General features: G+C 36.2%; 1 protein-coding gene across 1 annotated transcript; it reads right to left on the minus strand.

Annotated features, from left to right (window-relative positions):
• Positions 1-2,420: 2,420 nt before the first annotated feature.
• Positions 2,421-11,578, minus strand: LOC103427983 (kinesin-like protein KIN-UA). Its single transcript, XM_008366069.4, has 19 exons — positions 11,025-11,578; positions 10,236-10,336; positions 10,023-10,145; positions 8,771-8,956; positions 8,449-8,670; positions 8,157-8,313; positions 7,679-7,828; positions 7,206-7,294; positions 6,804-7,007; positions 6,394-6,540; positions 5,976-6,107; positions 5,752-5,883; positions 5,256-5,391; positions 5,057-5,149; positions 4,232-4,357; positions 3,993-4,118; positions 3,309-3,452; positions 2,962-3,090; positions 2,421-2,879 (listed from the first exon to the last, which is right to left on the minus strand). The coding sequence occupies exons 1-19, from the start codon at positions 11,230-11,232 to the stop codon at positions 2,719-2,721; spliced, it is 2,766 nt and encodes a 921-aa protein (XP_008364291.3). The 5' UTR covers positions 11,233-11,578; the 3' UTR covers positions 2,421-2,718.
• Positions 11,579-13,100: the final 1,522 nt, after the last annotated feature.

Consider the following 13,100-nt stretch of genomic DNA (forward strand, 5'->3'; position numbering starts at 1 on the left):
AGAAATAAACTATCAAACCAAACAATGTGGTCAAGAGTATTAGATTAGAGAAGGACCGTATTGCATTTGTAATCTCGAACTGAATAGGTTCTCTAACCTCTTCTGATTAGCTTGGATGACCATGATATGCTGCTAGGTGTCACTCATGGTTTGTGGAAGTCCTAAACGTGTGTAATCACTAAAGGGAGAATTGAAAATAGTTTCAATTCACAATCGATGTAAAATGGTTTTAATCGCCCACTACCTCGCTAAAAGGAACCTAATGGATCGCACACCATAAAAGGTAGAGATTGGAGATTAAACGGAAATGAGTAAGAATGATTAAATGGTTTAATCATTTATTTATGGCAAGGATTAATTAATATGTTAATTAATCAAACGAATAAGTTCGTTAAAGACTTTGGGATAGTTTTGGACCTTAAGGCCCAATGGGCTTCGAACGTCAAGCCCATTAACTTAAGTTGTATGACAATTTAATGAATAAAGATTCATTAAAGCCCAAAAGCCCAAAATTCCTTAGGTGGCCGGCCATATGGTGATGAATTAGGGTTTTGGTTATTTAGGTCACTTAAAGAAGTGACTATATAAATGACTTTATAGCCAAATATTCATAAAGGATTAAAAAGGTTAATTTTGGGGGAAAATTGGTGAGAATTGTCTCTCCATTTTCTCTCTAAAGAGGCCAACACCTTGGAGGGTACATCTAGCAATCCTACTACTCCAAGGTCACTCATTTCTTCTACAATCTAACCTTGGTGAAGAGACTTAGAGGTTCTCAATTTTGGGAACTTGGAGAACCTATTCTTCCATCCAAATCCATGGATCTAAGAAGCAAGGAATGAAGGCCCCTATCTCTTTGGGTGATTAGCCTTTGCTTATGCAAAGAGGAATCTACAAAGGTATTAATTTCAACTCACTTTGTTTTGAGTTGATTAATTGGTTCACCAATCTACTAGGCTTTGAATTTCATGGTAATGTTTTGTTTTTGAGTGCATACAAGCATGATTCCGCCTTTAATTGTTAATTGCATGCTATATGATGTTACTCAAATGAACATGTTTTCCCAAAAGATTTCCTTCATTTTCCCCCGCTCTCCATTCTCCCTCATTTCCCTCCTCGCTTCTGCTTCTGATTGGGCAGTCTTCTCTCTTCCTCTCCTCTGATTGGGTAGCAGCCCTTCCCTCTATTCTCTCTCTCGTCCCCCCCCCCCGTTCTTCTTCCTTTTCTTCCTCAACTATTTTTAAAATCACTAAATGATAAACAAAATATATCATTATAAAAATGTATAAAATATATAAATAGTGACTAAACAAAAGTACTTCTCGGTTTTATAATTCCGTAACGTCGAGTACTTCAAGAAAACGCTAAGTATTAATTCATACACCTCGCTATACGTTGGTCAACGGATGTCAAGACCCTCGCCTCTAAAAGCATTTTCGTAAAATCACACTTTTAAATTTTGTAAAAGAACATAAGATTTGGGACGGGTTGTCACATGATTTGAGGAACCTCCTGATCTTCTCCGGGATGCTCTTTTAAGATGGTACGCTTTCTCAATATTATGAACAAAATCAAGTATTGTTTCTTCTTTAAAAAAAAACAATATATATATATATATATATATAGTATTTTATGCGGTGCAAGATGAATTCATAAATCAAATTCACTTTTAGTTGTACTTTTTTTTAATTTTTCTATGAAAACAAAAACCTTGCATGCATGATCAAGCTAACAATGATATGTTCGGGTAATTATCATCATGATTCCTGATAATTTAGAGCAATTATTTTGTGCAATAACAAAGTAGAAAGATATCTCTAAAAGTTTAACTTGTAACTTTTTTAGTGTACTAGTAACACTACATGCGTGCATGTCACAAGTACCGGGACATAAATTGGTCATTCCTATGGAGAGAGGATCCTCACCAAATCCTCTTTGTGAGGATCCCGATGATCCTTTAATCATATCCGTTTATCGTACATCGTACGACTAGTTTTTGTCAGGTACTATTTATATTCAATTTTAAATAAAAAAATTTACAATAATTTCTTACTGCACGATATATGATGAACATATATGATTGAAGGATACTCAAGATCCTCACAAAGAGGATCCAACGAGGATCCTCCTATATTCCTATGCGCCACACATTCCCTCATTGTGTCTTGGAATCGTCGGTACGAAATTGTACACACGAATACAGAAGGTAATCTTTTGTTTGTCCATTTTCCCTAATATCCAATTTATTTTATTTTATCTTGTATGATGATGCACTAGCTTAAACGCATACTATTTTTATTCTCTCGCACACGTCTAACTATATCTGGTCTTGAATGAATGAATTAAAGAAAATTCAAGGCAAGGCGGAAATCATTTCCCTCAGGCAAACATGGCATGCTTAGCTCATTTCACACAAGGGATGCCCAATAAACAAGTTAGTTTCTTTTGCCTATTTGTTTCATATACAAATCAATATACAAAGTAGTGCATAGCTACAGTGCGATGTGCTGAAACATGAACTAATTGACGATAAGTAGATCAACAAATTAGAGTTTCGTGTGTAATTAACTAAATTTTAGGACTATAAAGTAAACGAGAGGCTAATTTAATAGTGACTTCCTGATGAACAAGCTGGCCGAAGTGTTCATGCTTGTTGCTGCTGCATCTTGGGATTAATCCTCGCATTTTGCCCATTTGTTTCCCTTCTGTGATGATTCTTTAGTTATCAATCCGTAGCCGCCTTAGTTCAGCTTGGAAGGTAGGGCTCGAAGTTAGTGTTCGATATGCAAGAGTTCTTATGTCTTCGCGTGAACAATCTCTAGAAATGCGGACCAGCTCCCACAGGGCACCGCTAGTGATCATGTCTTTAGCATTCACTTCTGAAAAAGAAGACAGTGTGAGCAAACATTCTAACAGAAGATTAGCTTGTATCATAATGTTTCGAGGAAGAGGACAGCTTACCATGTTGCGCTAAATGACAGAGTGCAAGTTCAATATGGCGTTTGATTGGTGCGGCGTCATTGTTAGCATTCTGCACAATCCATGCAACTGCGCCATCTTCAATCAGAAGAGACTTTCCAGTCTTGGTACCTACAATGAAATAACGGTAATAACCACTTTCACTCCGTCCAAATGATGATTAAACTATATATGCTTTCATGAATTCTTCATAAAACAATTTTTTATCAACAGAAGCAAACAAATTTATTAAGTAATAGGCAGTGATAACAAGCGATTAATTTCATAAGCATGGACTACTTTTTTCAGACACACAGGAAGAACTTTTCCATGAACCAATGCCTCTTTACCCTGTGTAGATGCTCTAGACTCGCATTTTGCGAAGTTTGCTATTCCTCGAGCAACTTGTGCAAGAACATCAGGATGTCCACATCTGACCATTCCTAACAACGCATTGATGCCACCTTCACCCCTTATCTTATTCTGTAATTTATCTGAGCAATGCAATTTCATTTTTGTCAGTAACAGTAGAGCAGACTAACTTAAATTTGCTTTTATTTCATGACACCACTACAAGCACTTCAAGAAGGAATTAATGCAATTGTAAAAACTGCATTTCCGAACTCATTACACGGTTTACACCTCGCAACAGATGGACTGGCCACAATCCAAAAACCTAGTTTGGATGAAGTTTGATGTAATTATAACCTCTTAAATGTTAAGCCTTATTAGTAACAGCATATGGAAAAACCTTAACTAATACATTGTGAGTCGTTTACTTCTTTGAGTTAATCTGACTAACCCAACCACAAGCACTTAAATGAATTATGACCACTCAATATGAGAATACAAGATGGCTTTACCATGGTGTCCAGCAAGTATAGACTAACTTTGATCTAGAGTAAGGTCACTAATTGCAGCTACAGAAGAACATTAAATTCGAAAATTGATTTCATGAGCTTTCATTTCAGGTATATATGATTACTTTTAGGATACCATTAAGGAATTGAACACAAAGACGTCAGAAAGTTTACCATTTCCGCATAGATTAGCAATGGCTCCAGCAACCATTCGAAGAGTTTGGGGATCTTCACCGTTGGCTGCTGTCATAGATAACAAACTAATTCCCCCTTGAGTCATAATCAGCTCCTGGTTGGTTTCTGATTTAAAACACCAAAGAAGAATTATAGCGCAAATTAGAGACCAGTGACTTTCTCAGCCAATATTGTAAAATATTCTAATAATTATGAATTTGTGGACTCAAAGTTTATACCATTCATAGCTAGATTTGCGATTGCACCAGCTGCAACTCTATGTATGGTTTCATCCTCAGAGTTTTTAAGTAGCATCAACAAGGATGTAAGACCACCAGCTTCTACGATTTTCTCCTGATTTGCTTCTGAATATTAGGAGGAGAGTACGTGTTATTGCTTGCTGATGCAGTGAGTTCTAAAAATATTGATATTAAGTGGTAATATCAGATATAGAGGTAGAGCTTTATTCAACATGGCAATCCTAACCCACGTCAATCATATACAAGGAAGACATGACCAAAAAAATAAAGGAGAGAAATTGAATACAATAAGCAATTAGTGCAAAAACAGATAACAGAATGTACGTAATCAAATGTGACCGCGTGAAACTATCTCATCCCAGCTTTTCACATCACCATCTTGGTAGCTTACCATACTTGTCTTTTATATTAACATAAAAGGATCTTCTATCCATAGTACTGAACTGAAAATTGGATTCCAGACACAACCAATAATTCCTTTATATCATTTTAAGCATTTTTTATTCTTTTCAATTCTCTCTTCTAAAACCGACCGCCCTCTAATACAATCATATCATGAAGTATCGCCTAATTTCCTTTGCACTTGCCATTGATTCTAAACAAACCACAACAAATAACAGAAACTAAAAGAAAAAAGAAAGCAGCTCTATACCCTCAATATGAAGCATTGTTCCGCAGCTTACACCCAACTATATTTTCCAAGAATAAGCAAATAATTACAAAATGAAGATCGTGAATGATTTGAAAAACTAACAAGTATGTGATATTACAGTATCGGTGTACGGAAGACAAAAAAGGTCTGACCTTCAGCAGCAAGATTTGCTACAACTTTAACAGCATGAATCCTCACATCATTATCTTCTGCTTCAAGCAATGACAAGATCTTTTGCAATCCCACTGACAATATTGCCTTTTGTTAAGTAATAAACAAGAGGAATGATCGATTCACTTAAAAAAATCTACCATGAAGTGAGAATAAGTTAGCACAGGAACAGTTAGTAACCTTGCTCAAAGAGTTTTGCTATCGAGGCTTTCTCCTCATTTCCTGAATCTTTAAGCTGCGGTTTCCTAACTTGAGTCATAAGGGACTCAAGAGCACCAATTTTTTCGGCCCCACTCCTGTCTAGTTGTTGACTTGTCTACAAAACCATATCCGTTAAATGCAGGTTTTAAGACTATGCGGACACAGGACTTGCCTGAAACGGGCCCATTTGATGCATAATGAAGGACATATATAAAATATAAATGAGCAGAGGGATGCATTGGGCCTCCTCATATGCTGAGAGTTTTAGTTCAGTTTCCAAAATTAAGAGCTCTCAGCTTCACTATCTTTGCGAGAGATGACGTCTCAAAATTTCAGATTCATGTTATACGCAAATGTGAATGTCTAGGAATATCATTATGGAGCATGTTGACCAATTCATTATGGTTAAGTTCAATTTGCGAAGCAAATAGAAATGATTCCAACAAAATACTTAAAAATTATACGTGCAGCATACCTCATCAGCTTCAAAACTTCGTTGCAACAACTGACTGTGTAGTCTTGCTATTTCTCCTTCAAGTTTCTCTTTCTGATGTTCCCCATCTTCCAACATCTTACGAAGCTTTAAGATCTCCGAATTTCCAGCTGCCTAGAACATCAACATAATTTCTCTATGTGACACCAAAAAGATGTCAAAGACTGACTATATGAGATAAAATTATTATGTCAGTGATAACGCACCTCTGACCTTTTCCACTGAGTCAATTGACTTTTAAGATTATGCACTTCCTCCTCAACAGCCTTCCTAAGCATAGTCTCTTTCTGGAGCAACTTTGTTAGGTCGTCAATTTCCTCAACATGCAGCCTGCAACTCTATGTACAATAAAACTGTTAATACTCTTCAACAAATTGAACACAACCATTTCAGGGAGCTTAATAAAGGTGTGAGTAATAAAACCCTAAATCAATTACTAAAACTGACATGTAAATTTGTTGATACAGTAATGCTAAGGACTTCAATTAAAATCTGAAAATAAATAAGATCTCAATCAATGAACATTAATAACTAGGAACCGGATACTAATTTTTCCTTAATTATATGACAAGGGAATAGCGCAAACATATATATCATTGTTTCCTAGAGTTTAGACCATAGTACCTCTTTGCTTGATGCCACGTTAAAGCCATCATCCTCATGTCCATTTGTGATTTTTTGACTGCCATGCTTTCTCTGAGTCATCACCAACTGCTCTTCGAGCTTCTTTATTGATTCCATATAGTCTTTCTGATATTTCAATCTTTCCTTCTACAAGGGGGAGAACATGGATTTAAATAAGCATTAACATTCTTTGGTGGAAAATGAGCATACGTGCGCTCATATGTACATTCAAGGCTGGCAGACAATACATTAAATTCTTTCTTTTTTGCTTAGCAAACAAATATCATCAGCTATATTTTCATTCGCAATAATGAGCCACAGTACTTTTGAAAAAATCAGTAACTAAAACATGTTAAAGTGTATACCGTATGAAAGGCAACTAGCTTTCCAAATGTCAGAAAAAAATTTACCTCCAGTGCATCTGTGTAGTTCCTTTCAACCTCTGAGATCCGATTTTGTGCTTCTATGCTTACTCTTTCCATCTCATCCTCAAATACTTTCTGCTGCCTCTCATGTTCTGCAATGATTTTGTCTAATTGTATATCTAGCCTCCTGGCCAAACTTTTGTAGTCGAATTCTTCCTTCAATTTCAACATATTTTCCACTTTCATAGCCTAAGTAGGAAAAAGGTTTCAGCATCTTCCAAATAACAGATATGCATAACACGTATATTTTGCGCAAAGTATTTCCATGTTTTTTCCGCTGTCAGTGATATTTGATCATACAGATAAAACTAACTATTTGGCAGAAATTTACATTTAGAGAGGCAAATTCAAAGTACAAGGAAACAAGGAAGTGACTTTGAAACCCACCCGCTGTCCAAACATAATAGTGCTAGCTGTCTCTCCTCGATGACGTGGGGATGGACCAATAGTAACAACTAGTGAAGTTCTTGCCGTGCCTGTTGGAATTTACAGGTGTCAGGCATATTATGTTGTAATGTCAAAAGATATACTGCAAATCCTGCTTCGTGTAAGAGTTTTTTTCTGTATTTATTATGTCAAAAAGCAGCATTGAATAATGCAACGCTTCACTTATTATTTATTTATCCATCTTTGACGGAAAAGTATCTTTTAATCCATTCTGTGTCCTGATTCCTGTTCATCTATTCGAAACAGAACTGAACTATTTGAGAAGGTCAAGAATCATACTCAAAGATACCAATGCAAAACATCTAAACACATACACATGAATGAAGATAGCATATTCTAATAAAATTTAATACAAAGCAGAGTCGAAACTGTGTAACAAGAAAAAGCTAAATGCAAATTTTAATGCATCTTACCTCCAAATGAATCCCGAAGCAATCTTGTGAGTTTGGAATCTCGAACTGGAACATGTGAACTATTCTCTGCCAATGCATTAATGCACTTTCCCAGTGCACTTAAGGAGAGATTGATTGATTTGGCTTCTTCTAGCGTATGTCCTTCACTTCCTGCCATATGAAAGATTAACAAAAAACCAATATCAGACCTACCCCCATAAACAAAATGTGTACGATAGAGAAAATAAGTATGTAACACATCTGCGCCTCTACCACAATACGCCAATCCCATCCCCAGCCATTCCTAAATAATGGCTGGTTTACAAACCCTAAGCTTATGGCAAGAAAGGATTAAATTTTCTGTGATAATTATTTCAGGATTTAAAACGAGGTTTATCTGTCCTCAAGAACAAAATACTGTATTAGGGAAAAAAAAGGAATAGTCAGTCAATCATAAGTAGGGAAACAGTTATTATCTCCATTCAAATCATGCCCATACCTGATTTGTCAATGCGCTCTGAACCTGCAAGATCCACTACAACCAGCTTGCTCTTTCGAACAACAGGAGCCTTTAGACTTTTTACCATGTGAGAATTGTTCCCATTTTGGCTTGAAAGAGCTGAATCTCTTCCCTTCACAGACTTCTTTACATTTACCTGTACCATTTGATATCCCCTTTCTTTTAGATCATAACCAATTATAATGCTACAACATAACCAATTATAAAATCTAGAATTCCATTCACTTTCACAGACATAAGCATAGCAAAACAGGAAAAACAAATGACTGACCATCAGAATAGCATGACTGCGGGAAGATTCAGTATTCAATTTTGTATTTGAAGCAAAGAGGTGGCCTTCCCCTAATCTTAGTAGTTCTACGAAACTCTGCTGGTCCCTGATTTCGACTAGGCTAGCCCCTGGTACTGAGACATCACCAGTCTTTGGGTCTTCCACTATAGAAATGTTGTCATTAGCAGGATCAAGTAGGTCCTGTATGGTTTCCATGTAAAGCTGTATACATGCAAAAAGAACCAATATGAAAAATCTTTAAACCAACAATAACACTGATATATAAGCCTATTACTAACACCAGATTCAGAAGGAAAACTACCTGAAAATACGAGACTGACAAAGAATCGGACTCCAGAGATACATCTGCTAAAATATCCTCCATAGCACGAACCATTATTCCACGAGCAGCAGTGTCTTCCTCTCCAAGTCGTCCAAGAGTATATGTTTTCCCTGTACCGGTCTGACCATATGCCATGACCGTTCCATTGTAACCTTCCAGAACACTCTGGTGAAGGAAATTACAAGATGGCATGTCACTTGAAGGAACTTCCACAAAACATCAAAGCAAAACAAGTGCTTCTTACTAGTATGAATAGGTATATTCATAAATATAGATATATAAGCATATAAACATATATATGCTTGCACACTCCCAACATATGAAACACCACAAGTCCTCACCCAAATGTCTAGAAAGGTAATTGGATTATGAAGACCTGCATACACACCCAAATTTCCCCAATTGACATTTAGAGCACAACTTTCCCCCTTTAGTCCTTAGCTGGTGTCCTTGGCAGAAGAGAAACCAGTTACATACTGAGACAAGGCAGGCTCAATCCCACACACAACGACTGACTCATGTATAGCCTAAAGCCTTGAAAGCTTCAAACCCACATGAACCAATAGGTTCAATCCCCTCTGATACCATGTGTGACAACATGAATACGCACCCAAAAGAGCTAGCCACAAGTTCCGAATTGCTTTCTAGACCTACACATATGCCCATGATCTCCCCAAAACTTAAGAGACTCTTCAATTATATATTTATGCACAGAATCAAGTGGTGCTTGGGTGTTAGCTTTTAGTTTCTCCAATAATAATTTGGTTTTTCTTTAAGAAAACAAATTCAAGTATCATCCTCGTACAAACACAAGCATGCCTAAACAAACAAAAAACAAGCTTATGTAAATTCTTAACTCCAATATCTAAGGCTTGGGTGATATACTTTCCAACATAATATTCGGTAACGATAAATTCTACCAGCTACAAGTAGAAGTATAACATTCTTAACTACAAAAGCATACTATTTTCTATCAAAAAATTTAGTAGCGACAACTAAAAGTAGATATTTTTTACAGTGTGATTCAAACATAAGTAGCTGAAGAAGAAAAACTTTCAGTAAGATCCATGTTACAGATTTTGTGGACCCTTGGAACAGACTAAATGCCTAGCAAAAGTTTTCCCAATATTAAAATTTTAGCATAATAAACTTCCCAAAGTACAGTTTAAAAGGGGAAAAATTGAGCTTTAAATGAGTACAAGAAGGAAACTAATGTTTAACGCATATGCACCTCAACAACAGGCTTTGCCACTACTTCATAAACACGTTTTTGGGATGCAAACTCTGTGAGCACTTCATCGAACTCATAAGTATCTGTGTCCCAATTGTTTTTCCGAAGTTTCAACCTTTTTAGCTGAAATAGAGCAAAACAGATTTAATATCCGTGACCATAAAACAACGGTAAGACAGTAAGCTGTAACTCAATTAAGAATAAGGAGGATACCTCTGGTTGCAACTCTACACAGTCCGCAAAATCAGCATCTGCAACCATTTCCTCCTCATTACGTGGTCGCAATCTTAGAGCTACTCGAACTCTTCCAAGAACTATACCCAATAAAACAAGGTCAAACGAAGTAATGAACAACTACGAATTAAGAATCTAATTCCTAAATTATGGGAAAGGAAAAGGAATTCATACTAGGAACCTCTTTTTATGAACAAAAATGACAATTTGGGAAAAGTAATGCTAGTGGCAATGTAAGAGTTTACTGATTAGCATTTACACTAGCAAAAGAAAAGGACAATTAATTTTCACTAACCTAGCATTCGAAATGAATTTACAACTCAATTACAAAGGACCATAAAAGGGCTTGAGCTTTCCACACATAAATCATGCATAAAATAAAATCCCCTTCAATAACTCCATAATTTATTTCTCATTTTTTTTTAATCACCAAAGTATTTCTGTATACTTGATTCATGTGGAATACCACAATTCATTAAAAAACAACCAAATGCTCCCTAATTTGAAAAGAATTTGGCTCCAAAAATTGGAAAAAGTTATCCATCCTCAGAAAGTGAAATTTGAATTCGGCAACTTTATTTGTTTAGCTTTGTGGAAGTACTTTTCTTGCTTGTATAGCTATGCAAATACAGATTGCCAGTATTAGTACATAATTAAATCACATATTTTTCACACACAATACCTATCAAAACTACGAAAATATAAAACAAGAAATAAGTTCCTCAATATCACAAACCACAAAATCCACCAGAACCCAAAATTCCTCACCTCCTGTATTATCATTCTTAGAAGCAGCAGCTCCAGTAGCGCCACCGCCGCCAGTGGAGCCGGTGCTGTTCCGGCGTGGCCCAGAAGCAGGCAAAGACTTGGATTTGACAGAAGACTTGGGATTGGAATTTACAGAGAGAGGCCTATCCACCCTCAAAGCACCCCTCTGACTGCCATCTCGGTAATTATACCCGCCCGACGCCGCCATTGCAATTCAAACCAGCAATGAAGCTTGAAAAATGGATCTTTCAGCTCACAAAAGGGCAGGGAAAGAACACACGAAAAGGGGCTATCTTTGAAATCCCAGGAGAATACCCAGAAAAACCAAAGTGGCAGTTTTCAAAATTTGAACAATTCCCAGAAAAACCCAGGTGCAAGGTTTTCGAATTTGAAAGGTTCCCAGAAAAACCCAGGTTGGTTTTCAAATTTGAAGATGACAGTTTGTGTGGGAGATTGGTAGTAGTTTTAGCGAGTCAGAAAAATCCGGGGTTTTTTTTATCGAAGCGTACAGGGGGACACCGGGAGAGAGGGAGAGAGAGTATGTATTTGACCTCGTTTACTTGTGAAGAAAGTGAGAGTGATGGTCCCGTCACATCTTCTGGTGGGCCTAACATTTTGTTCATTAGGCGGAAAGTACGACAATACCCTTCCTTTTGTTTTTGCACAAGTTGCGACTACAACTACCAACTACAATGAATTGACTAAACTGACCCCACTAACACCCACCAGATTTCATATGATCATATTTCTTGTTGGGAATATCTAAACCCAACTACATATTAATAAAAAAAACTTATCAACTAAAAGGATAAAAATATATTTTTTATCTTCTATCACAAAAAATAAAGTTAAGAACAGTAACGTAATTTTACAAAACAAACTTTTGGTTGTTTTTTGTTTAAACCTCACCTACAAATAATTTTATCATCTCTAATTTAAAAAACAAATCTCTCGCTCTCTCCTCACTCCCACGTTCTCTCACTCTCTTCCTCTCTCCTTCAATTTAAAAAATAAGGCGTAAATATTAAAATGGTCATTGTGTTTTAATCATTGAGTCAATTTAGTTCATGTGTTTTCAATTTGGTCTTTGTGTTTATCTTCATTAGCCAATTAAGGACATTTCCATCTAATTTCTATATAAAAAAATATTATAAATTATTATAAACATTTGTAAAATTATAATTTATTTGATTTTAAAAAAAAAATATTTACAATGAAATAAAATTTAAAATTAAAAGATAAATTATTCTCTTCCCAACTCTTCGACCTCCTGACACACCCCGACCCTGGATGTCCACTAGGACTCTGAATCGAGCTGTGTTGGCCAACATCTAGAGGGTGACGAAGTCATAAAGTATGATGATGTGGAAAAAATGTGAATAAATTTAAACCTAAGAGTGCCTAAATACCAGAATGCGCTGGTGAGCAGGAATGAACTCACTTCACACATAACGTTAGAGCATAAGTAAGTACAATTGAGTAAATTAAGAATTGTACTCTCGAAATAATCTCCAATACTAAGAATCGCCACGAATCTTCGACAATAAGAAAACTCAGCTAATAAAACCTGGAAGGTGAAGACAAAACAAGGGTGAGTGGCCCTAGAATTAAAATTTTAATAGAGACCATATAAAACATTATAACCCCTCACTACAACACCTATATAGTTTAAAAAAAAAATATCATAAATATACCACAACATAACATCTCATCAGCAATATCAATAATCATGTGATTAATAACTCATACTAACACGCAAGTCAGAGTCACCTATGGTGACCTGTACAACTTACCCATATCTCATCACATATGTCATCACATATGCTAGCTCATCACATATCTCATTACATATGCTAACTCATCACATATCATATGCTAGCTCATCACATATGCTAGCTCATCACATATCTCATCGCATATGCTAGCTCATCACATATCTCATCGCATATGCTAGCTCATCATATATCTCATCGCATATGCTAGCTCATAAGTCGGAGTCACCTTTAGTGACTTGTACGACTTTTCCATAGCTCAATAAGTATAGCTACACACGAGTCGGAACCACTTAAAGTGATC

The sequence above is a fragment of the Malus domestica genome, chromosome 06 (genome assembly GCF_042453785.1).
Source record: "Malus domestica chromosome 06, GDT2T_hap1".
Classification (NCBI taxonomy): Eukaryota; Viridiplantae; Streptophyta; class Magnoliopsida; order Rosales; family Rosaceae; genus Malus; species Malus domestica.